This window comes from Vanacampus margaritifer, chromosome 16 (genome assembly GCF_051991255.1).
Source record: "Vanacampus margaritifer isolate UIUO_Vmar chromosome 16, RoL_Vmar_1.0, whole genome shotgun sequence".
Classification (NCBI taxonomy): domain Eukaryota; kingdom Metazoa; phylum Chordata; class Actinopteri; order Syngnathiformes; family Syngnathidae; genus Vanacampus; species Vanacampus margaritifer.
In genome coordinates, this window is record NC_135447.1 from 959,747 (window position 1) to 982,081 (window position 22,335).

Here is a 22,335-nt window from a genome sequence, read left to right on the forward strand (position 1 = left end):
TCCAGGGGGCACTATTCTGTATTGATGCTCCTCGCTCAAAAAATTTAATAAAATGGATTTTAAAAAATCAATCATCAGCATCATTAGGTAGCTAACATGACTGATATCAAGAATAGCCTTCAAAAAGATAATGGTGCTAAATTTTTATTGACACTAACACAAACAGTCAGTCTTTCTGGTCAATTTAATAAAAATCCAACACACAAGAACCTTATCAGAAATTGTGCAGGTGCACCTAATATTGTAGCGGGTGTGAGTGAACATTCACAGTTGTGGTTTGGTGGCTATAAATAGAGAACTGCAATGTTGAAAGAAAGCAGGAAGTGGAGCAAGGCTTCAGTTCTCTATCAGGAGCATTCACACAACTCGAATCATAGTTTTAGAACAGGATCACGCGTGCTGCATGCTTCTTGTTTGTCAGGTTAGATTTTTTTCTTTCTTTTTTTTTGTCCAATACGATTTTAGCCTCAATGGGTTGCCATGTCAATCTAATCTGCCCACGGCCTTCACAGGCAGTACTGGCCAGTGTTACGCTGCTGTTTCTTTCGCCTTTGTGTGTGTGAATACGTGCCGTGCGTGTGTACTGTAAAATTCACGACAGGTGAACATTTTGAGTCCATAAAATAAATTGACCTACTTGAGTGACGCATCAGATTTATTTTTGTTTTTGACTTTTATTCAAGTAGCCCAATTCAAACAGTACAACAAGCTGCATTTCAGACTATTTTAACAAATTTCTCAAGAAAAGCTTAAAAACTTGTGCCACTGCCATAATAATAATAATAATAATTTCAAATATAAAAATTCTTAAAAGACCTTTCCATGAAATTAAGTAAGACTGTTTAAGCAAGAGCACGTACATCGATTTTGGACTTAATAGCACCTTGGAATGAAACAAACATTCTTAGGACCCATTCATTTGAATTAGGACTATTAAAGCTTTAAACTTCTTTTTTTTTCTTTTTCTTTTTTTTTTTACTGTTTAGGGTGCTTAGACTTTTTAATGTCATCCTTTAAAAAATAAGCCTTTTCTTAGAGATTTTTTTTTAATCAAATTTAAGACATTTACTGTCACTTATATCAATTTAAAGAATTTTCCAGACTTTTTAAGGACACTTTTCTAAGAATGATGGACATAAAAATGAAGAAAAGGAATAGAGTTGCGAAACTGAGAGTGAGCGCTATGAGAATGGAACTTGCCAAGATGTAGCTGAAAATTCCTGAATTAACAAAAATCTACAAAAGTTACATTGATTTGCAATAAAAATATCAATTGAGTTAAGTTTTTAATTTGGGTGTGAAATTCATAATTTGTTGGTTTTGTGTTCAACTGATGCAATTCATGGCTCATTTTGTTGAGTTAATTTGGGAGAAAAAACATTTGTTTTTTACGTTGTTCCGTTATTACCACAGCTTTATTCAATCGTTTGATAGATTTTCCTGTTTGGGATTTCAAAATAAAGTCCAGGCGCCTTTCGTCTTACGTTAATGAAACACCAAATAGAACAGATGTCAAAAAACGTCACCTTGTTTCCTTCTCCTTGTGGCATATTTTATTTTCGTGCTCTAACAAACTAAGACGTCAGCTGTTCGGTAGTATTTGTTTTATTTTGAAGGCTATGTTGAACCAACCTCCGGCGCATGTTTGTGGCTACTGGCTAGTTAGACCAGTTAGCTGGCTAGCTGTGGCCATAATATCCTCTCATCAAACCTAAAGAAAAACACAGACGAATGCATTACTAATTAATTAAGTGTGTCATGTTATAACACGTCGGCCGTTCATTGGTGTAAAATCAATATTCGTGTAGGGGAGGGGGGGGGGGCGTTTTTTTTGTTGTTTTTTTGCTGTTTTTTTGCCTTCCCCAAGTTGCTATGTTAACTGAAGTCATCGTTTGTTGTGCAGCTTTCGCGACCCCTAGTGGACCTCTAAATAATCGTCGTCGTCTTCTCATCAGTAGGTCCACTTGTACTGGAAACGGATTTACACTAATAACATTACCGACATTGTGTTCCTAACTGCAATAACAGATTTGTACTACTGTGAAGAAAAATCTTTGTTTCATCGTAATTGGGTGCGACCGGAGTTTGAGACCAATTATTAGGTCAATTCTGCACATAAATGGATATAAAAAGGAACTTTCTTTGTGTTGAGAGAATTTTGTTCCTATATTTTATTTAATATATAGCCTATTAATTAACAACAATCTTGTTTTTTTTTATCCAACAGGCCACAAAATTAGGTACACCAAGCTGTATGTATTTGGTCATCAATATGTATTGTCTTTGCCCGTTTGGAACACTGTTGGACAGTAAATGTAACAACACTATTTGTCCAGTGAAAAAGCCAAATGCGTAACAACTTGCTTTCTCTTAAACACACACTCACGCACACTCACAACAATATTGAAATTTCGGAAATAAACTTGTGAGGAAAAAAATAACATTTTATTTGAAGAAAATGTGTAATGTTGTCAGGAAAAGTATGTAATTTTATGAGCAAAAAATGCAATTTTGTAAGGATGGGATTTTATGAGAAGAACATATGTAATTACAAGAAAAGCATGCAATTTCTGAGAAAAAAAATTGTAAAATAATAATAATTTGTCAGGAAAACAACATGTAATTTTAGGAGAGCAAAATCCTTTTTCTATATATTTTACGAGGGCAAAAAAAAGAAATTTTTGAGGAAAAACATTTAAGCTTTTTATTTAAAAAATAAAATAAAAAACTATTGGTCAACATAAAAACAACATAATTTTACCATAATTGTATTTTTATTAAAGAGAAAAAGGTTTTACAAGAAAGGCTTGTAATGACTTGCAAAACTGAGGCCCAAAATGTCCCTCAAAGGCCACAACCTCAATGGCTTGCAGTAATCTGGAGCACATGAGTCAAGCAGTTTAGACCACAGAAACTTAAAAAAAAAAAGAAATGTTTTCCTCAATTATTTGGAGGGAGAGGAAAAACACTTATAGCAAGTGGGAAAGTACAAAGCAGCGAGTCTAAGTTGTCGTTGTTACAATGAGGAACAAAGTGTGCAAACAGATAAAGGCGGCAGTAAAACAAATACTTGGAGCCAAAAATACAAACGCCCGCCAGCATAAGCAAACACGGCGTGGAGCCAAAAAGCCCAGAATGTTGTCATTAATGAGATAAAGTCACTCCGGGTGACTCACTGGTCGAATGGGTCGAACTGGCTTTAGCCACAGCCACACACGTAAACTTTTATCAACTGGCAGGTAAACGAGAAATTAATTTATAAGTATTTTTACAAAATGCTGGAAGGGCTTCACTGGGTTACACAGATGTGTGAGAGGGGTTTAAAGTGTGCGCGTGTTTGTGTGCGCGCGTGCCGGCGTGCGACCCACTTGAGTACACGTGAGTGGAAGCTGTAGAAACAAACACTCTTGGGCTGCTTTCAAAATAAGGACACGGCACTTTTGTTTTTGTAAATGTCAGATTTTCAAACATACATCACCAACTGGAGCTTACTGTAATCACATTTTGGAATTATAATTTAAGACGGTTCAAACAAATGACTGACTTTTTGAAGCCACTTTAGTGACATTTAAACTTTCTTCTAACAACTGTCAAATTTAAGACTTTTCGAGGCTTCTTTTATCAAATCCAAGATTTTAAAATAAACTTAAATAATAAATTTAAAGACATTTAAATTAAGACTTTCACCAAATGTTCAATATTAGGACGCTTCAATGAAGTCTAAGTAGACCTCGATGGAAGAATTTTAGTTTCGTTTTATTTTGTCAAGAGCCCGGAAGTGGCACGCTCTCACTGGCTTGCCGGGGTTATTAAAACGACTCGAGGCGCTGAGTAGCCAGCGTCACATTATAGCGAGAAAGATCAAGAAGTCAAGATGAGACCAGCCGAACAGGCAAGGATGACAGTGACGGAGCTTCACGACTTTCTCCGGAGACCCCCGAGCGGATTTTCGGTGGAGAGGAACCCCCTGCGCACAGTCATCCAAGGGGACCCTGACAGCAGCCTGCTGCTGGCCGACCCCTGCGACACGTCGGCGGGCAGCGTCGTCTTCCACGGATCGCTGGGCAGGTTGGTTTGGAGACGGGGTTTAATCAATAAAGTCGAACGTTTGCATGCAGATATAATGATTAAAGTGATAAATGCTGACATTAAGAATTAAAGTTGAGTTTTAGTCATGTGAAAAAATATTGGCATCAGTATAAGTTTCTACAAAGTAATATATTTTTAAACACAATAATAGTTGTTGTTTTTGAGCATAGTGAAATATGTTAAACCTACAAACTATAATGAATGATAAGCGATTATATGCGAACATGATTTAAAGTTCTGTTTCAGTCGAGATTAATGTTTAAGTGTAAAGGTTTTTCAACAAAGTCATAAATGTTAACAATAAAGTACTGCGTCCACATTTCAGTTGTGTTTAAATGAAGTGAAAAATGTGACATGAAAATAGAAGAATTCAGCAAAGTGATAAATGCTGAGATTAAAGTATAAGAATTAAAGTTGAGTTTTAGTCATGTGAAAAATATTGGCGTCATTATAATAATTAAATCTGTTTCTTCAAAGTGATACATTTTTAAACACAAAAATGTAAGTTGTTTCAGCATAAGGAAATATGTTTGATACGATTGTATGCAAACACAAGATTTAAAGTTCTGTTTCAGCCGTGATACATTTTTTAAGTGTAAAATCTTTTTCAACAAAGTGATAAATGTCACATGAAAATATATGAATTCAAGTCATGTTTTTTCTCCTAACAACTAAACAGGTGCGTCACAGTGACAGACTTGTGGCAGTATAGCAACTTCCGGAGGAGCCTGGTGTCCAAAAACATTTTCATGCTAATGACCATGCGCACGCCCGAGAGCACAGGTGCAGTATTTTGCCGAACGCTGAGAGACGAGCATCACACGCATGCGATTGTACGTTAACACGCATCGCTGCTGATCCCCTGCAGAGGTTGCTAAGCGCTACGTCGTATGCCTGAGCGGTGCCGACCCGATGGTCCGGTGGCGCATGGGGGCGGGTCTGGACTGGGCCATCTCGTCAGTGGCGGGTGAGAGCTACGATGTGGAAGTGAGTCAAACTCTTCAATGCTGAGCGATTGTCCTTTTTTAAAAAAGCTAACGGTTGAATCCGCCTCCCCCAGGTAGACCTGACCGACACGTTGTGCACGTGGGCGGCCCGCAACATGGCCGGGACCAGGGTAGAGTGGCTTGATGCCTCCTTCACGCTCAAATACCACACAGATGCACTCTTTGACTTGTCGCACTGGCTGGGATTCAGCAAGAGGAAGTTCAAGGTTCGATTCGCATTTCTGACACTGAATGCTGAGAGTTGAACATTACACTCATTCTGTTGTGTGTCTGAACACTTGAATGCTGAGACCAACGTTGAGCTTGAAAACAAAGTGACCATTCTGAACCTGATTGTCATGAAACTGCAGGCCAAAGAAACATCATTTTGTGTAAATGCTGAGAGATGACCAACCAAGAAAAGCAAGAAAATGCATTCACACTAATGTCATTTTACCATTCTGATCCATTTACAATGCAACTTTATCACAAGCAAACATCATTTTGTGTAAATGCTGAGAGACGAGCATTAGGCTTAACGTGTATCAAAAAACATTTACTGTGAATGCTGAAAAAAAGCATTCACGCTAAAATAAATGCACAATTCAGATTCTGATTATATAGTGCATGAATGTAAAACCAATATTGTTTTGCACTAATGCTGCTGATTAACACTCTTTCCATTGTATAATTTTTGTGTGTGAATTCTGCAAGGTGAGCATTTGCGCTATGAATGAGCATGATGCTGAGAGACAAGCATTCACACAAATGCTAGTGATGGTCTAATTAATGAAAAAATCAAGTGAATGCTGAGAGGCAAGCACGCCTACATAAAAAAAAATATTTTTATTGTGTGAATGCTGAGAGACGATTATTTACACTAATGTTGTTGACCGGCCCAAAAAAATGGGTGAATAGTCAGAGATGAGCATTACTACTTCGTTGTACGTTTGTGCACCCCCCCCCCCCCCCCAAAAAAAAGAAGTTTTTTTCGTTATTGTGTGAATACTGGGAGACAAACATTACTGTTTATAACATTGTACATAAAAAAAAACGTCCTTCATGTCATTGGTGTGCATTTCTCAGCATTTACGCAGTAGTTCGGAGCGACTCTATGCAGTCTACTGTAGATTAATTGACTTCTTCTGCATTACATATAAATATAGGCTTCTTTTGTATAAAATAGTGTGTGAATTCTGAGAGATGAACATTATATGATTCATTGATTAATTAATTCAATTTTGTGTCAAAAAAAAAAGTAAAAATGCTGAGTTGTACACACGCACACACAGGTTTGTTTTACTATCTTTGTGGGGCCATCTCATTTACATAATGCATTTCCTAGCCCCTAACCCCAACCATCAACAATGATTGCCTACCCCTATTCCTTACCCTGACCTCAACCACAACCCAATTCTAACCTAAACTCAACCTAAAACCACGTCTTGACCCTCAAATGGAGGTCTAAACTTGTGGGTCTCAGCAAAATGGCCCCACGCGGACGGGTGGGCCCCACAACTCTGTGAAATCCCCAAATGTTGGCCCCACTATGTAACAAAAACAAGACCACACACACACACACACACACACGCAAGCAATTCTAATGCTATTTTGTGTCATCTCTTGTTGACTGACAGTTGCGACTGTACTGAGGGAGGCGCCTCGCTCATTCTGGCGGAAAAATGCGATTGGATGCCGCCACCCGGGAAGCCTCGAGGAGGAGGAAAACCTAATGACGATTTCAAAAGCTCGTTGAGTCAACACGCTGCATTATGCTGTTGGTATTGTTATCATCGTACTGTATAATAGATGTGATGCATTTGTACATTTTATACTCACTGATGTATTTATTGCTTGTTCAAATAAATGCAAAAAAAAAGACTTTGTTGGTTGGGTCCGTCTTTATTGGTGCTACGCCGCTAAGGTATTAGCAGCAATGCGGAGGCGGCCTTGGTGAGGGTCTCCAGCAGTTCCTTATGACAGTCGCTCTCGCAGTAGCGCACCAGCAGGTAGTTGACAATTCCAAGCGCGCACATCAGCACCAAGAAGAACAGCACGCGTTTGCCAAACAGGTAGCCTGGAGTGCTTCATGCAAATGGAGATGTAAACAAGACAGTGAAACCGCAACCACACAAAAAAAAAAAGAACCAGAATTGTGAAAATGCTAGCATGTTAACTGTTAACATGTTGACATGTGTAGCAACCTGAGAAGCGCTAAGGCTGCTTGATAAGGGACTGTATTCAGGTGCTATTATGAGCAAGAATAGACGACACGCCCACTTGCTAATATTGCTATGCTAACATATAGCAAAATAGCAAACTGAGTAACAAAAGCACCAAAACAGATAAAGATACACTAGTACAAGATCTTGGCTTGTTCTCAGATACTTTTGCCAATGTTTACATGCTAACAGTTGCTATGCTAACATATAACAAGATAGCAACCTGAGTAGAGAAAGTGTTAAGGCTACTTCATTTACAAGGATTTTATTGTATGTCTTGCTAACGTGCTAATGGTTGGTAGGCTTGCAGACAGTATAACAAATGATTCATTTCTCCAATGAGTGGAACAGTTTGTGAAATTTTGAAGTTCAATTTGGAACATGGAAGTCTCCATGCATTTTGACAGGAATCATTTCAATGAAAATTTAGAATTTTGGCAATGTGGGAAAAGTAGAAAGAAAAACATTTTACCTTTGTGAGGTTTGTCCCATGTAGCCCAAAAAGTACTTGTGACGCACCAGCACGTACACCAGGCCAGCAAACGCAGCAGGAGCTTGAAAACACACATTATTATTATTATTATTACTATTCATAATGCTACCCCTCAAAAAGAAGCCCTGCTCTTGGTTTTGAGAAATGCTTCTTGAGAATGCAAATTTAAAAGCTTGAGTGTGTTTTTTAATAGGGCCGCTTTAACCAACTTCACCAATCTCATGACATTCATTTTATTGGACTCTTGGTTGACTGACTCCGATTAGCCGATACTTACTTCAATATTGATTTTACATTCTCATTGATCAAATGAGAATTGATGGTCATTGCAGCAATGTACTATTTCCTTGTCTTCGATTATTTTGTCCCTTTTGATGGAGTTAAACGAGGTCACGGGAAAACCGTGTTTGCATATCATATTCTACCTTCAAATAAACAAACACACACACACATAAATGCACACGCATTCACAGACCCCACCCAACCCACACATGAATATGCACACGTTCATAAACGCACACAGACAAAAGGTTAGTGATGGCGCGTGTTAATGGTTGACCTTGGCTGAGGCAAAGTCCGGCGCACCACATGAGTGCCAGGAAGGTGGCGTAGGCATCCATGCAGTTTCGCCTGCGGGGAAGTCACACCAAGGCAATGCTGGGGATTAGCTTGGAATGCAATAGCTAATGTAGCACTTACACAAATTAGTCACAGCGCTTGACCTTTTCCACATTTCGTCATCACGTGACCACCTTTTTCACTAAATATTTTACTCATGTCCCACCTCCAACCCGCAATCGCTGTGCCGAGCCCGTGGCATCGTATTAAAAACAATAAAACAAATCCGCCTGCGAGTTATGTGCCAATGTCGTCCTCACATGCGCATCCGCGAGTGACCTCACCTAAGTGATGGCGTAACAGTTACAATGATATCAAAGTGATAATGTGTTATGCATGACACGATGTCCTTTAGCGAGTCAGTGTTTTTCAAACTTAATATATATAATGCAAAATAGCATACACGTGTCTATATGGTGACTATAAAAAGTCTACACACCCCTGTCCGAATAACATTTGATTTAAAAAAACGAAGCCAAGATGAAGCCTTGCAAAACTTTTTGGACAATTAACGTGACCGCCAACCTGTGCGACTCAATAAATCTTTTCGAGAGGGGGGTGGGGGAAGAGCCGATGTGGTTGCACAAGTGCACACACCCTCTTTTACCTAGGATGTGGTTGTGTTCTGAGTTCATCACGCACATTCAAAATACAGTAATGTTAAATGTGAGTCAGAACACACCTGACACCATTTTCAGTGCCTCTGATTAACGCCAAATAAAGTTCAGAAGTTCTAGTAGGCTTTTCCTGACTTTTAATTTTGCTTTGTTGCTGTGCCACACTTCCACCAAATTTCAATACATTCATACTCAAAATCATATACTGTAGTGAGAAACTCAGTCAACTCAGTGTACAGAGAAACTGCTCAGGCACAAATAAATACATTTAAAATAAGCTTGGGGGGATTTGCAGCTTCACCAAAAGTGAGTTTAGATGGCTTGCGCCACAAGAAGTGGCACAACCTGCTTCCCGCTGAAGAAACAGGAAGTCTTGTAAAAGTGTCTGAAATGTTTGATTAAAAACAAAGACTCAAGAACAGTCAAATAAAAAAACGAAAAGCGAACACTTATACACCTCGATGTGGTAGAAGGCAATTGTAGCGGCTCTTACTTGGCGCAGGACACTCGCTCGAAAGCGGGACTGTTGCACTCTTTCTCCACTTTGAGGGCAAAGAAAGCTTGAAAAAGATTCAGAGGGAAGAAAAATTAAAACAATTCAATCAATAATTGATGCGATTGTCAAGCCTTGCTCACCGTTCTGCAGCACGCTGACCAGGGTGACAACCACCAGCAGGTAGATGTTCTCCACCACCATGTTCTCCATCACGACGGGATGATGATGATGATGATGATGACGACGACGGTGGTGATGACTATGAAGACGAAAGAGGACGAGGGACTTGCACGACTGAGAGACAAAAAGACACTATGAGCTACTCTGGTGAGCTTCCCCTTTATGCAAATGAGGCCTGCATTTGCGTCATAGACATACAGTGGATATGAAAAGTCTACACACCCCTGTTCAGATGGCACATGTTTGTGATGTTAAAAAAAAATGAGAGCAAGATCAATTGTTTCAAAACTTTTTTCCGCTGTTATGGGATTTATAACCTGTACAATTCAACTGAATTGTTGTAATCTTTTTGAAAGGGGAGACATAAAATAAGTAAATAATGTGGTTGCACAACTATGGGCGCCCTCTTAAAAGTGGAATGTGACAGTGGTTAGAATTAAACAATTAAGTGCCTCTGATTAACACCAAATCATATTTGAGATGTTCTAGTAGGCTTTTCCTGCCTGAATAATTTTGCCTTTTTTTTGGGTGGGGGGAAAAACACAAAAAGTAGTAAGCACATTTGGTGGATCATGTCATTCATAGATGAAGTAAAAAAAAAAATTGGGAAAAAGTAAGATGTGTATGTCAAATCTGAAAAACTAGTTCGTTTTAAATGATAAATTAATACATTGTATATATATTTATGTTTTACACGTCTTTTTAATTTACTCTATGTAATTGTAAATAATAATACTACAAATATTTTTTGATTGTACTAATAATGTGATGATTAATTACATAATCTATCATAATTAAAACAATAAATAATGTTTTTTATTCTAAATGAATTCATGAAATTAAATTAATAATGCTCAACAGCCCCGGGAGGGCCAAAGAAACGTGTTACCTGGCGTCAAACTGCACCACCTTGTGTAAGGAAAAGGTAAGTGTAAATTAATAATTCGCCTTGAATAATTTACCTCATCATCAACTTTGTCCTTACATACAGCTGGAGGGTGTGGATCAACAGTGAATTCCCAGTCAATTCTTAATTCCCAGTCAATTATTTTTCTTTAATAATTTAACTACAAAATGTTTTCCCTTGGCGCATATCCCATATGGTCTAGCGGTTAGGATTCCTGGTTTTCACCCAGGCGGCCCGGGTTCGACTCCCGGTATGGGAATTGTGTTTTTTTTATTTTATATATTTTATTTTTTTTTAATGGAAGACAAGTCCGTTAAATAACAAAGCCTCTGTGTACTATAATAGTTTAGCTCAACTGCCCTTAACTTTTTCCCATTCATTTTCAATTGTAGTGCTTAGTTTAATACCGACGCAATATGTTTTTGGGCACTGACTGGCGGTGGCGCTGCAGGCACGTTTTTTTAGGGTAAAAGTTAACAGGATGTGGTCAATTTGAAAACATGCTGTGAATCGATCTGCATTCGTTTACAATCGCGACGCCACTTGCAAGCTGGGCAGCAATGTTTGAATTTTTCTACTGTAACATCTCATTAAGCGTTTTGATGGTAAGATTTTTCTTTTCTTTTTTAATTTTTTTTTTATAGTGTTTTTGTTGTTATATTGCATCGTCCATGAGCTATTTTAAGCATAAACTGATGCAAATCGGCAACTGAGGTGGTTTGAATGAAAATCTCGCATATTTGCTGCTCATATAATTTGTCTATTATGATGCAAGTGGATTAACTTTAATTTCTAACTGGTAGGCTTTGAATCTTTGCCTAGTGTTTGGGTAGTGATTTGAGGTGGTTTGACTAAACGTGTGTGAATGAACGTAAGAAAGATTTAGTCAGCCTATCTCATCATGACATTTAATTGGTAAGAGAGACGGGCTGTACTGTAGAGTAAGTGTTCGCGTTATTTACTTATACAGTAGGCTTGTTTAAATCTTGATTTCTGTTTTGTTTTGTTTTGTATGAAAGGTCTTAAACATGAATATTATAATTGTGTGTTAATTTCCTGTTTAAATGTGACAGTTTGATATGTTTAGTGGTGAATAACATTTTATTTCAATATACAGTAGATTTCTGGAAAGTATTTGTTCCCACCTGTAATCATCATACAGGGCTCCAGTCCAAACTCATTATTATTATTATTATTATTATTATTATTATTATTATTATCATAATTATGATTTCACTTGGAGCACAGTGGCCTCTAACCTGACATTTTAGGGGTAAGGCGACTTGCCAAGTAAATATTTTCATTCTACTCTTTTTCACTATATTACTGATAAGTGGTCTGACGTATGGAGCGGAAGTGTGTTAACTTTTTTTTTTTATTCAAGAATAGTCGTTTAAAAAAAAAAATATATATATATTTCTGTTGGCTTTTTGCAACCTTAATAAGCTTTGTGACTTTTTGCCTAGTCAAAGTTTTCAGTTGCTGCGGTTAAGTCACAGGTCCACAGCAGCAGCAGCTCCTTCCTGATCCGTGGTGTCGGCAGCATCAATGACAGGTTTGGTAACAATTTCATCAATGGCGCACAACTTGTCCTGCTGGGTGAATTGTGCCTGCTGTCGGTCTGGACCTCGCCTGAAATGTTCTGTTTGTATGTTCTGACGCGCATGGCCACGTTGTGGTCGCGTCCTCAAGAATGGTGAGTATTTTTTTTTTTTCCTCTTTGGTACTTGCCAAACATGAAAGTCCAAAACAAGCATGTTCACCTCATTGCTTCTTCTATTTGTTTTTTTAGATTGATGTTTTTCAATTAAAAAAAACAAACAAAACTAATTTTAATAGAATTTTTCATTTCAAATAAAATTGTTTGCTAATTATAATTGTAACTTTAATCAGATCTTTGATTTCAAATCTATACATTAAATTGCTATCATCGAACTCTTAAAAACACTTTATGGGCAATGCAATAGCGTAGGGGAGAAACGTCACAACCCGAGGCTTCATTCAGTACTCTTGGGTGACCTCTAGTGTCAGTGGGGATAATTGCGCATTTGGATTTATCGTCCCAAAGAAATATGTGACAGCATCTTGTGAAAAATAAATAAATAAAACCGTAAAAATGAAACAATAAAACCTAACATGGCAATTTTTAATGTGGCAGTTACTCAAATGACTTGGCAATGCAACTGTGTTTTATGAATTAGCAATTTGTACCCCATCGCAGAAATGACACCCATGAAGCAACACTTAAAAAATAAAAATGAAATGACATCGAAATTGTAATTTTATTGAGGAACAACATTTTTTGCTCTTGTGAAAGGATGTAACTTCATGCTAAACAAAAAAAAAAAAAAGCTCAGAACTAGAACTCAAAGCATTAAATATTAAAACAACAAAATGATGATCTCATTTTTATTGAAAGTCCAGTCAGGGCAGAGATATTCGGGTAGCCTAACAAAGACATCGTGGCCACGGGCCACTGTTAATGTACAGCCATGTAAAATATTGCGTAATACTGCAGGGCTTTCTGTATTGGTGTAATAATTGGTGTTCCCTTTTAATGTTCATTAGTATGTTTTCTCATGTTCATTCTTGTTCAGTGTGATGAAGGTTTCACCTTTTTATAAGAGCAATGCCTTTTTGAAACTTTTGACCTATTTACCTCACCTTTATTTTTCATTTATCATTTATTTATCCATCAAGACAGATCATGTGGATGTCCTGTGAATAAAATGTGTTTAAACTTGAATTGCAATTTGCTTTCTTTTTCCAGTAATTTAAGTTTACATTAAGTACAATAAAGCTAAAATGAAGGGCTATTCACCACAATAAAGCCTAAAATAAAGGCTGTTAATTAAAATGATGGCTAACTTTAAGGCTATTAAAGTGTACCAACAAGCTACTAAGTTCCACTGAAAATAACATTTCCAAAATGTTTATGTGTAGCTTTAAGAAATTAACAGGCAGATTTGCTATAGCGTATCCTAACAATAGAATGACAAATATGCTCAACATGACTGGTTTTGATTTGTTAAATTTCATATAAGATATAAAACAAAATGTACTATAAAATCTAATTTTACTGAAAATAACATAAAAAAAAAAATAAACCGTGAGATTTGCTAGAACTTCCTAAAAATAGAATGACAAATAAGCTATGCCTACAAAGACTTGTTCTGATTTGCATTGACTTTCATATCAGATAAAAAATAAATCTACTTAATGCTTTCGATTTCTTATTAAACTGAATTTAGAATGCTCAAAAATCAACATTTGCACAATTTAAGTGATATTTACTTACGTCTGGGTCGGGCTCGAACCGGAGTCGCCAAAAGACGAGCTTCCTCTCGCGAGACACTTGTTTATCGCGAGAGGAAGATGGCCCATTTGTGAAGTGTGGTCTAATAGTGGGCGCCCTCTTATGGTGGGGGGGAAAAAATCACGGCCCAATTCAGCTGCATCCTATTTAACTTTTTAGTACATTTGCATTTAAGATGTTTATTTTATGTGCAATACATTTCAATTGAAACATAATTTCATGTTTTACATGTGTAAAAAAAACGATCTAAAAAATGACAATATAAAAAAGTCCTGACATTGGTCTTAAGGCGCTAATATGTTTATTCACTCAATTCCGTAGCCGATTACAATAGTATTTTCATTTATTTACATGCAATTGGGTGTCTTGATTTAGGGATTACATATCTTGTTTTGTGTTTGCTATTTTAACACACTTTGAGTACATATTTACTTTGTATTTTGTTGAAATATGTTAAAACATTTTCACATTCACAACTGCGCCATTGGATATTTTCCCAGAAGAAGTTCCGCGTACGCACGCACCATGCAGCACTATGACAGCAGCGTGGCCTTCCTGGGAACGTGGGGTCGTTTCCAGCTGATGGTTTTTTTCCTGCTCTGCTCCACCATCTTGCCCAACGGTACGGGCACCTTCTCACTGGTGTTCATCACCGACACGCCCCAGCACCGATGCCGGATTCCCGAGGCCAACCTCACCCCGGAGTGGCGAGTGGCTGCGGCCCCTCTTGAGGTACAACTACTACACTCTGCATTCACTGTAAAAAAAAAAAAATGAACTGCTAAAATGTAGTTGCACAAGTGTGCACACCCTCTTATAACTTCAGCTGTTTTAGTAGGCTAGCCCTGGCTTTTTTTTTGGGGCGGACTGATGTTTCGGATACAAAACTGAATTAGGCACAGCCTATCCACACGCAACTCGCCGTATTGCATGAACGTCCACCTCTCTGCATTTATACAAAATGTCTTGAGTTTGTGTCCTTTGTAGGTGATAGACGGGGAGCCGCAGCCAAGCCGCTGCCGTCGCTACCGGTCCGACGTGCTCCGCAAGCTCTCCGCCGGTGGGCTGATGCCAGGCCGCGATGTCAACCTGAGCAGCCTGGAGCAGGAGGACTGTGCTGATGGATGGGCCTACAGCACTGACGTCTACATGTCCACTGTGGTTTCCGAGGTCAGTTTGTTTTATTTATTTTCTTATTTTTTTGCACAAGGTGACTAACGCGGTGAATGACTGGTAAGCGCGTCCGCCTCCCAGTGCAGAAGACGTGAGATCGAGTCCGGGCTTTGGCCTTCCTGGGTGGAGTTTGCACGTTCTTCCCGTGCTTGCGTGGGTTTTCTCCGGGTGCTCCGGTTTCCTCCCACATTCCAAAGACATGCATGGCAGGTTCATTGAACACCCCAAATTGTCCATAGGTGTGATTGTGTGTGTGGATGGTTGTTCGTCTCTGTTTGAGTTGTAAAAGTCCAAACCCCCCAAAAAAATCATTGTGTGACCGGTTCCATTGTTTTGACATTAGCGGTAGCACACGCTGAAGCAACTTGGACACTAGCCGTCCCCACGGGGACGAAGGCCAAGAGGGGGATGTTGACGAGAGCGATTGCACAGTAAATTCTGTCGAGTACATTTGACTCTATTTTGAGTGGGACCAAATCGACTCAGTTTTGGAGCAATATTTACATGCAGAAGAGAGTAAAATAACGAATTGGAAAAAAACAAAAGTCATCCAAGGGTTTCGGAACCTTCAAGTTGGGAGACGGCCGCAGTGCCGCCTGAGCTACGCCACTTCTACTTTTAGCTTAGCTCCAAGATGTTTTTGGTCTTGAAGTTATGAAGATTCCAGCTGGCACGGACGATGTACAGACGCTCCCCACCTTACGAACGAGTTGAAGGTTTATATAAGTATGTTTAAGGCTTGTACAAGTAACCTGCATTGGTTTGTACTGAAAAAAACTTAATAAAATGGAGAGAATACGTACAGTACTGTACTACGTATGTTAGAGAGAGAGAGCGAAAGGCACACACACAGTATGTACATGTACGTAATAAGATAAATAAAATGAAGTTTAACTTACTTTTGGAAGATGTACTCGATGCTTAAGGAGATGATGGAGGAGGAGGAAGAGGAGGATTTTATATCATGAGAGATTCTTCGTCGTCGCTGGAATCGGCTTCAAAAGTTATTTCCTGCTTCACGGGGACGGCGTTTCTTCCTCCTCCTCCTCGCCACGTTGCTCAGCCTCCAATGAGCTCTCACAGCGCCACTCGTCGGTATTAGCGGCGGAAAGAAGCACTACGCGCAATACAAAATCTAACTTACAGCATTTCTTTCCGAACATTTTTCGACATACTGTACGCGCAGAAATGTTCGTATGTACCGTTGTTCGTAACTCGAACGTTCGTAAGTAGGGGAGCGTCTGTACCGGCATACAGCAGGGCATCGATCGGCTGTCTCCCAAGCTGAAGGTCGTGAGTTTGTGCCTCAACCCTTGAGCGGGTTCTTTATTTTACTCTCTTCCAAGTCTAAATATTACTACTAAAATAAGCATAAATCATATTTATAACCAAAAACAGATTTTATTTTAAAAGTCACTGTAGCTACTCGGCAGGAGTGACATTGTCAATGATGCACTTCCAGTATGACTTGGTGTGCAGTCAAAGTTGGAAGCAACCATTGACCGCCACCATTTTCTTCCTGGGGATCCTGGTCGGGTCCTTTATTTCCGGAGTGATTTCCGACAGGTACTTGCAGAGGACAAACTATTCACAGGCTTTAGGTGGCAGGTGACTGTTTGCGACTGAGTATTTTTTGTTTGCTTTTCTAGGTTTGGCCGCAAACCAGTTCTGTTTGCCAGTTTAACCGTCCAGATCGTCTTCATGCTGCTGCAGATGGCCGCGCCGTCATGGGAGGTGTTCTGTTTGCTTCTCTTCTGCAACGGTCTGGGCTATATCGCCAACTACATGTCCTGCTACGTGCTGGGTATATTATTTTACAATAACGTCACCTTGTGCTGAACAAGCATACTGTAGTAAAAAATTCACACCTTGGAGTCGAGTCAGCAGTCGGCGCGCTGGACTTTAAAGCCTGAGTAGGTGTTTTGCTCGAGCCGGGCACGAATGTTAAAGTAGTTCATTTACAGCCCCATAAGATTTGTTGTCGTTGTACATGAGACATTTCAGAAAGGCAGTGGGACGAAAACAAAGACTGAGGTGCTGTCAGCGAAACATACCCAGGATTAAAAAGTCAGCTGGATGTTGAGAACGGTCAGCTAAAGTATGAAAAGCCGACATCACTACCTAGCTTGTAGCGATGGTGTTTTTTCCCCCTGTGACAGCGTGTCAGTCAGCTCGCAAGTGTATACTAACAACTCCCAATACAGCAAATATTTACCTTGTGTATCAAATGATAGAATAGCTAATAAAACCACAAGCGAAAGATGCTAGCGGCATATAACTTGTCACAGTATTCCGAAACAACATCACTACTTATCTTCTAGGGACGGTGTTGCAATTTTACTACAGCAGCGTGACAGCCAGCTCTATTGTATATAACAGCTGAAAACACGGCTAATATTTTTGTACCAAATGATGCGTAACAATATCTAATAAAATCACGAGTGTCATTACTAAGAAAATCAATTTGTCGCAGTCTTCTGCAGTGACGTTACCTAGCTTGTAGCATCGGTGTTGCTAATTTGCTATGGCGGCTCGTCACCTAGCTCTATAGTGGCCATTTACTAACACCTCAAATCATGACTAATATTTACATTGGGTACAATAAAATAATGTCATTACTGTGAAAATCCATAAATATTACTTAAATTTGTGTTCCCCTCTTTTTTTTTTTGCATGCTATTTTTGTCAAGGGGGTTGAGGTTCACATCTAAGGAGGTCCAGGTTCGTGTTAAAAGTCTGTACGCACCTTGCTTGGGCTAAGGAGTGAAACAAAAGATAAGGGGTCGTACTTGGATTGACTCTTTTTCTTGAATTAACCTAGTTTAGGTCACAAGTCAAAATGGCGGTCTTGCTCTCCGCTCAGTGAAAAGAATTGGATTTTGGATTGTTGTAATTTGATTTGTGAGGATTATTTTGATTTCAAAACGTCGTTTGACTACTTTAACAATCTGCCCTTTTGTATGCTTTTAACAGGCAATAGCATTAGCTGCTAATAATGGAAAAGCTCGGAATTGTCCAAATGTTTGACAAAAGGGACATGAGTGGAAGCCTGACTTTATTTTCACATTATCTGTCTTTTATGTGGAAGATGATACAAGTTAATATTTGGGAAAAATTGCTGGGCATTGTTGGGTTTTGTATCAGGAGAAATAAAGTCAAAACTAGAAGAGTAAAAAATGATTTTCACCTTTAGGTCCAAAAAGTATGAAAACCTTTTATGACGCAATAAATCCAATGAGCTACTTTTTGCTGGTTTAGGCACAGAAATCCTCACAGGCAACGCTCGGGTGGCGTACTCGTCGACAGGCGTGTGCCTGGGATTCGCCTTTGGCTACATGACCTTGCCGCTCCTTGCCTTTTTCCTCCGGAGCTGGAAGATGCTGCTGCTGGCGCTGGCGCTGCCAGGCTTCTTCTTCTTGCCCCTGTGGTGGTAAGCACAAAGATGTCACAGGCAAGCTTGTAACGTAACGGACGACAAATACTTCCTTGCTCTACTTTTGCAGAATCTTCACCGGTCAGCGCTTTGCTTTTCTATCAATATCGCATTTATGTCATGTCGTCATTCACGGAGGTTGAGAAATGTAACAACACTGTTTTGACAAAGGAAAGAGTCGAGGCTAAACAACTAGAGTAAAATGTCAGAAAAATAAATACTCATGAAAAGTACAGATACCTGAAAAATCTCTTACTCTACTACTTCCCACCACTTTGTGTGCGTATCTGTGTCAGGATCATCCCAGAATCTCCCATGTGGTTGCTGTCTCAGGGCCGAGTGACTGAGGCCGAGGCCATTGTGAGAAAAGCCGCCAAGATGAACCGAGTGGTCGCACCAGAGAGGATCTTTGGCGATTCCGAGCTTCATGCAAGTTTGTGTTTGCAAACATCAATGAGGAGACCAGGGGTCCATTTCACAAAGCAGGTTCAACAAACACTCAGACTAACCCTGGACAGCGAGTTGAACTACACCGAGATAGGAAACGCCGCGTTTTCGGTTCCAGGACAGCTGATTTGAATTAGTTTGATCAACGCAGAGTTACCAACACACTAAAAAGAGCACATCAATGGAGCCCCGATTCGACGAGTCACTGGGAAGCAGAGGGCGGTGCCGCCCTGAACTTTCGCGTTTTTTTTTTTTTTATTACCCCCTCTCAACTGGAAACCTTAATGTGATCATATGGCGAATTTGAACAAGAAAGAATTGAGGGAAGCGACGTTGGAGAACGTTGCCGCAATTGTCGATGCGTCAATTTAAATGGAGTCCTTTGCAATCACAATAATATTACGGGGGGAAACCTGATGAAGGGAAGCTCCTTAAATGATTTCATTTAGGTGCAATCCTGCAGGGGAGAAGTGCACTTGACTTACGATGAAATATAAAAACATTATTCAAACGGGTATAAGGGAAAAAAAACGGAGCGCAACACACAATATATGCTGTGTGAGGACGGATTAAGTAAAAGTCATGCCGAATTCAGGGTTTTGTTTTGGAAAATTGTGCCCAGCGTGTGTAGAATACATGCTATACATGCCAGCAAGGACAGTTAGCTAAATGCTAATAATCCTTGTACGTTATAGGCAGACGAGGAGAGGCCAGTAGAGCGTTATACTGTTTTGGACCTTATGAGGAAAAGAAGCATCGCCATGACGACCGTCCTTCTGTGCTGGGTGTGGTGAGTTGACACCCATCACGAAAGTACCACCACCATAGCCAAGCATTGACGCCGACCTGCCACGTTGGCAGGTTCGCGTTGAGCATCTGCTACTACGGCCTGTCCCTCAACACGTCGCAGCTCCACGCGGACCCGTACATCAGCTGCTTCCTGTCCGCCGTGATGGAGGTGCCGGCGTACATGAGCTGCAGCCTGGTCATCCGATACCTGCCGCGACGCCTCGCCGTGGTGGCTATCTTCCTCATCGTGGCCCTGGCGCTCTTCTCCATCCAGTTGGTGCCTCCGAGTGAGCGGCGCACCGAAGCCGAATTGAGCTCCAAATAAGTTGGCATATGCTGCCTATCCTCGCGAATAGCGGGGGGTCGATTGTAGTTCAAAGCCAGCACTGCTCCTTCAGCCTTCTTGTGTTCCATCTTGCTTGGATTGTTGTCGTTGACCTTCCCCTCAGGTATCCTGGGACTGGCGGTGGCGTTGGAGATGTTGGGCAAGTTTGCCGCCACGGCTGGAACGTCGCTGCTGTTCGCGTTCACGGCTGAGCTGTACCCGACGGGTCTGAGGAACTCGGCATCCGGGATTTGCCTCATGGTCTCGCGAACAGGAAGCTGCATCGCGCCCTTTCTTATACAGATGAGTAAGCTCTTTTTGGGGGGGACATTGGAGGCTCCAAACGTGAGTTTGACTTGAATTGTGTTGATGATGACTTTGTCGCCACTTTGGTGTTGTTGCCACACAGACGTTTATTTCAAATATCTGCCATATATCACCTTGGGGACTCTGGCTATGCTGTCTGTCCTGGCCACACTCTTTCTACCGGAGAGTTTTGGGTTCCCACTTCCCGAGACCCTTCAACAGATTCAAAAGAGGAAAAGGTGGGAGGTCTTAGTTTTTATGCGGTCTCTGCATCCTCAACACAAAACATTTGACATAATATAAAACATTGTGCACACACTCCGTAAAGAAAAATATCTGTCCAATCACATAAACATACTGTAAATGTCAACAGGCCCTTCAGTTTGGCATATACATGCCAACATCAGACTGCTCATTCGCATACATACCATGTAAACATTATGCATTTCATTTTTTTTAAAAGTGAATACTAGGTTGCATGAACATTGAGACAGCTATGTTTATTTCCCTAACTGCAGAGTGACCTGTTCGTACATCCGTGGACCAAAAAACTCCAAATCCATGAAGGTCGTCGAAAACCAGCTGTGAATGCAATTATCACCTTATGGATTTTACCACAAGAATTGTACAACTGTATTGTAATGATAAATTGGACATAGATATACGAATGCAGTCAATCTAATTTACACTGGATGACAACTTGTTTGTTTATTTCAATGTACATAGAGGAATAAAAGACATAAAAACGTACAAGCCGTCTGATTTTAGTTTAAAAAAAAAAAGAAGTAAAATGTTATGAACAGCATTGGTGACAAATGACAGTCCAACCCTGGAAACTGTCAGCAACGCAGAACAAACTCTCACACCAGTTGTGCGGCGACCAAACAGCCCATATCAGGTGGTCCAGTACCCCCAAACTCCTGGAGCACCGCCACAGGATCCTCTGAGGGACACAGGTGAATGCTTTTTTCCAAGTCCACTCTCATGCATCCTCCAGAACCCTGCTAAGGGCGTAGACTTGGCCCACTGTTCTATTTGAGGTTCGACTTCCCAACAGACCCTCATCTCCAGCACCCCCAATTACAGTAGACCTTACCAGGGAGGCCGAGGAGTGTGATACCGATGTATTTGGAACACCCCCGCCCCTCTGGTGCCTTCTTAAAAAGGGGGCCACTGTCTCACGCTCAATCTCAAACCAGAGGCACTGTCCTCCATTGTCCAGTTGACGTTGCAGCAGAGGGCATGCCTCCCACGAAAACCCCACAACATCCAGAGCTTTTTGCCGCTCCATGTGGACCTCATTTACCCTGGGGGCCCTGCCGCCAAGGATCCTTTTAACCACTTTGGCGGCTTCAAGCCCAGAGATAACAGAGCCTGTCTCGGATTCCTCAGACTCTGCTTCTTCGTTGGAAATGATGTTGGTGGAACTGAAGAAGACTTCGACGTATTCTCCCCACCAACTCACAACATCAAGGCCAGCACAGTGCTGTTGATAGTGGACCGCTTCTCCTCCTTAGATGCCGTATAGTAGACCAGCTTCGTCAAAGCGCTCCAAAAGTTGTTCAAACTCCAAAGCCACAATGAACTCGTAAGGTTGACACGCTCAAATTTCACAATAGGTTTATTTTTTCCAGCCCAGGTCGGAGTATCTAGCAAGTCTACTGGATTATACTAGCTAGATCGCTACAGTATCTAGCAAGCGGGCTAGCTAGCTCTCCAGCTATATATTTTTTGGGGGTGATAAGAATCACACAGAACTGTTATCCATGGACTTTAAACATTCGCAATAAACTCCACCTCTACTAAACAAGGGGTGGCGGCTGGGCTGGATCCTCCCATTTTGGAGGTTGATTGTCTGTTGTGGGCAGTCCGTCTTCCATTTGACCTGATCTTACATGTTACCGACCAGGCGTGTGGATTTGTTTTCGGACACAGACC

General features: G+C 40.4%; 3 protein-coding genes and 1 non-coding gene across 7 annotated transcripts; 3 read left to right on the plus strand and 1 right to left on the minus strand.

Annotated features, from left to right (window-relative positions):
- The first annotated feature begins 3,226 nt into the window (after positions 1-3,226).
- Positions 3,227-6,950, plus strand: medag (mesenteric estrogen dependent adipogenesis). The gene is made up of 5 exons (XM_077546843.1): positions 3,227-4,068; positions 4,769-4,872; positions 4,958-5,076; positions 5,150-5,302; positions 6,713-6,950. Exons 1-5 carry the CDS (start codon positions 3,875-3,877, stop codon positions 6,725-6,727), a joined length of 585 nt encoding a protein of 194 aa, XP_077402969.1. The 5' UTR covers positions 3,227-3,874; the 3' UTR covers positions 6,728-6,950.
- Positions 6,895-9,821, minus strand: alox5ap (arachidonate 5-lipoxygenase-activating protein). Its single transcript, XM_077546844.1, has 5 exons — positions 9,662-9,821; positions 9,519-9,585; positions 8,350-8,420; positions 7,770-7,851; positions 6,895-7,160 (listed from the first exon to the last, which is right to left on the minus strand). Exons 1-5 carry the CDS (start codon positions 9,729-9,731, stop codon positions 6,995-6,997), a joined length of 456 nt encoding a protein of 151 aa, XP_077402970.1. The 5' UTR covers positions 9,732-9,821; the 3' UTR covers positions 6,895-6,994.
- A 974-nt stretch (positions 9,822-10,795) lies between these two features.
- trnae-uuc (transfer RNA glutamic acid (anticodon UUC)) lies at positions 10,796-10,867 on the plus strand. Its single transcript has one exon. It is a non-coding gene; the product is annotated as a tRNA-Glu (tRNA).
- A 232-nt stretch (positions 10,868-11,099) lies between these two features.
- LOC144036634 (organic cation/carnitine transporter 2-like) lies at positions 11,100-21,118 on the plus strand. Of its 4 annotated transcripts, XM_077547424.1 has the most exons (13): positions 11,100-11,213; positions 12,075-12,304; positions 14,425-14,656; positions 14,912-15,094; positions 16,560-16,663; positions 16,747-16,901; positions 18,356-18,527; positions 18,827-18,963; positions 19,677-19,767; positions 19,839-20,053; positions 20,216-20,398; positions 20,501-20,636; positions 20,916-21,118. In XM_077547424.1, exons 3-13 carry the CDS (start codon positions 14,450-14,452, stop codon positions 20,983-20,985), a joined length of 1,653 nt encoding a protein of 550 aa, XP_077403550.1. In that variant the 5' UTR covers positions 11,100-11,213; positions 12,075-12,304; positions 14,425-14,449; the 3' UTR covers positions 20,986-21,118. The 4 variants fall into 4 exon arrangements, with proteins under 4 accessions (XP_077403550.1, XP_077403549.1, XP_077403551.1 ...); XM_077547423.1 differs by having other exon boundaries at positions 11,122-12,304; positions 14,428-14,656; XM_077547421.1 differs by lacking the exons at positions 11,100-11,213; positions 12,075-12,304 and having other exon boundaries at positions 12,351-14,656.
- Positions 21,119-22,335: the final 1,217 nt, after the last annotated feature.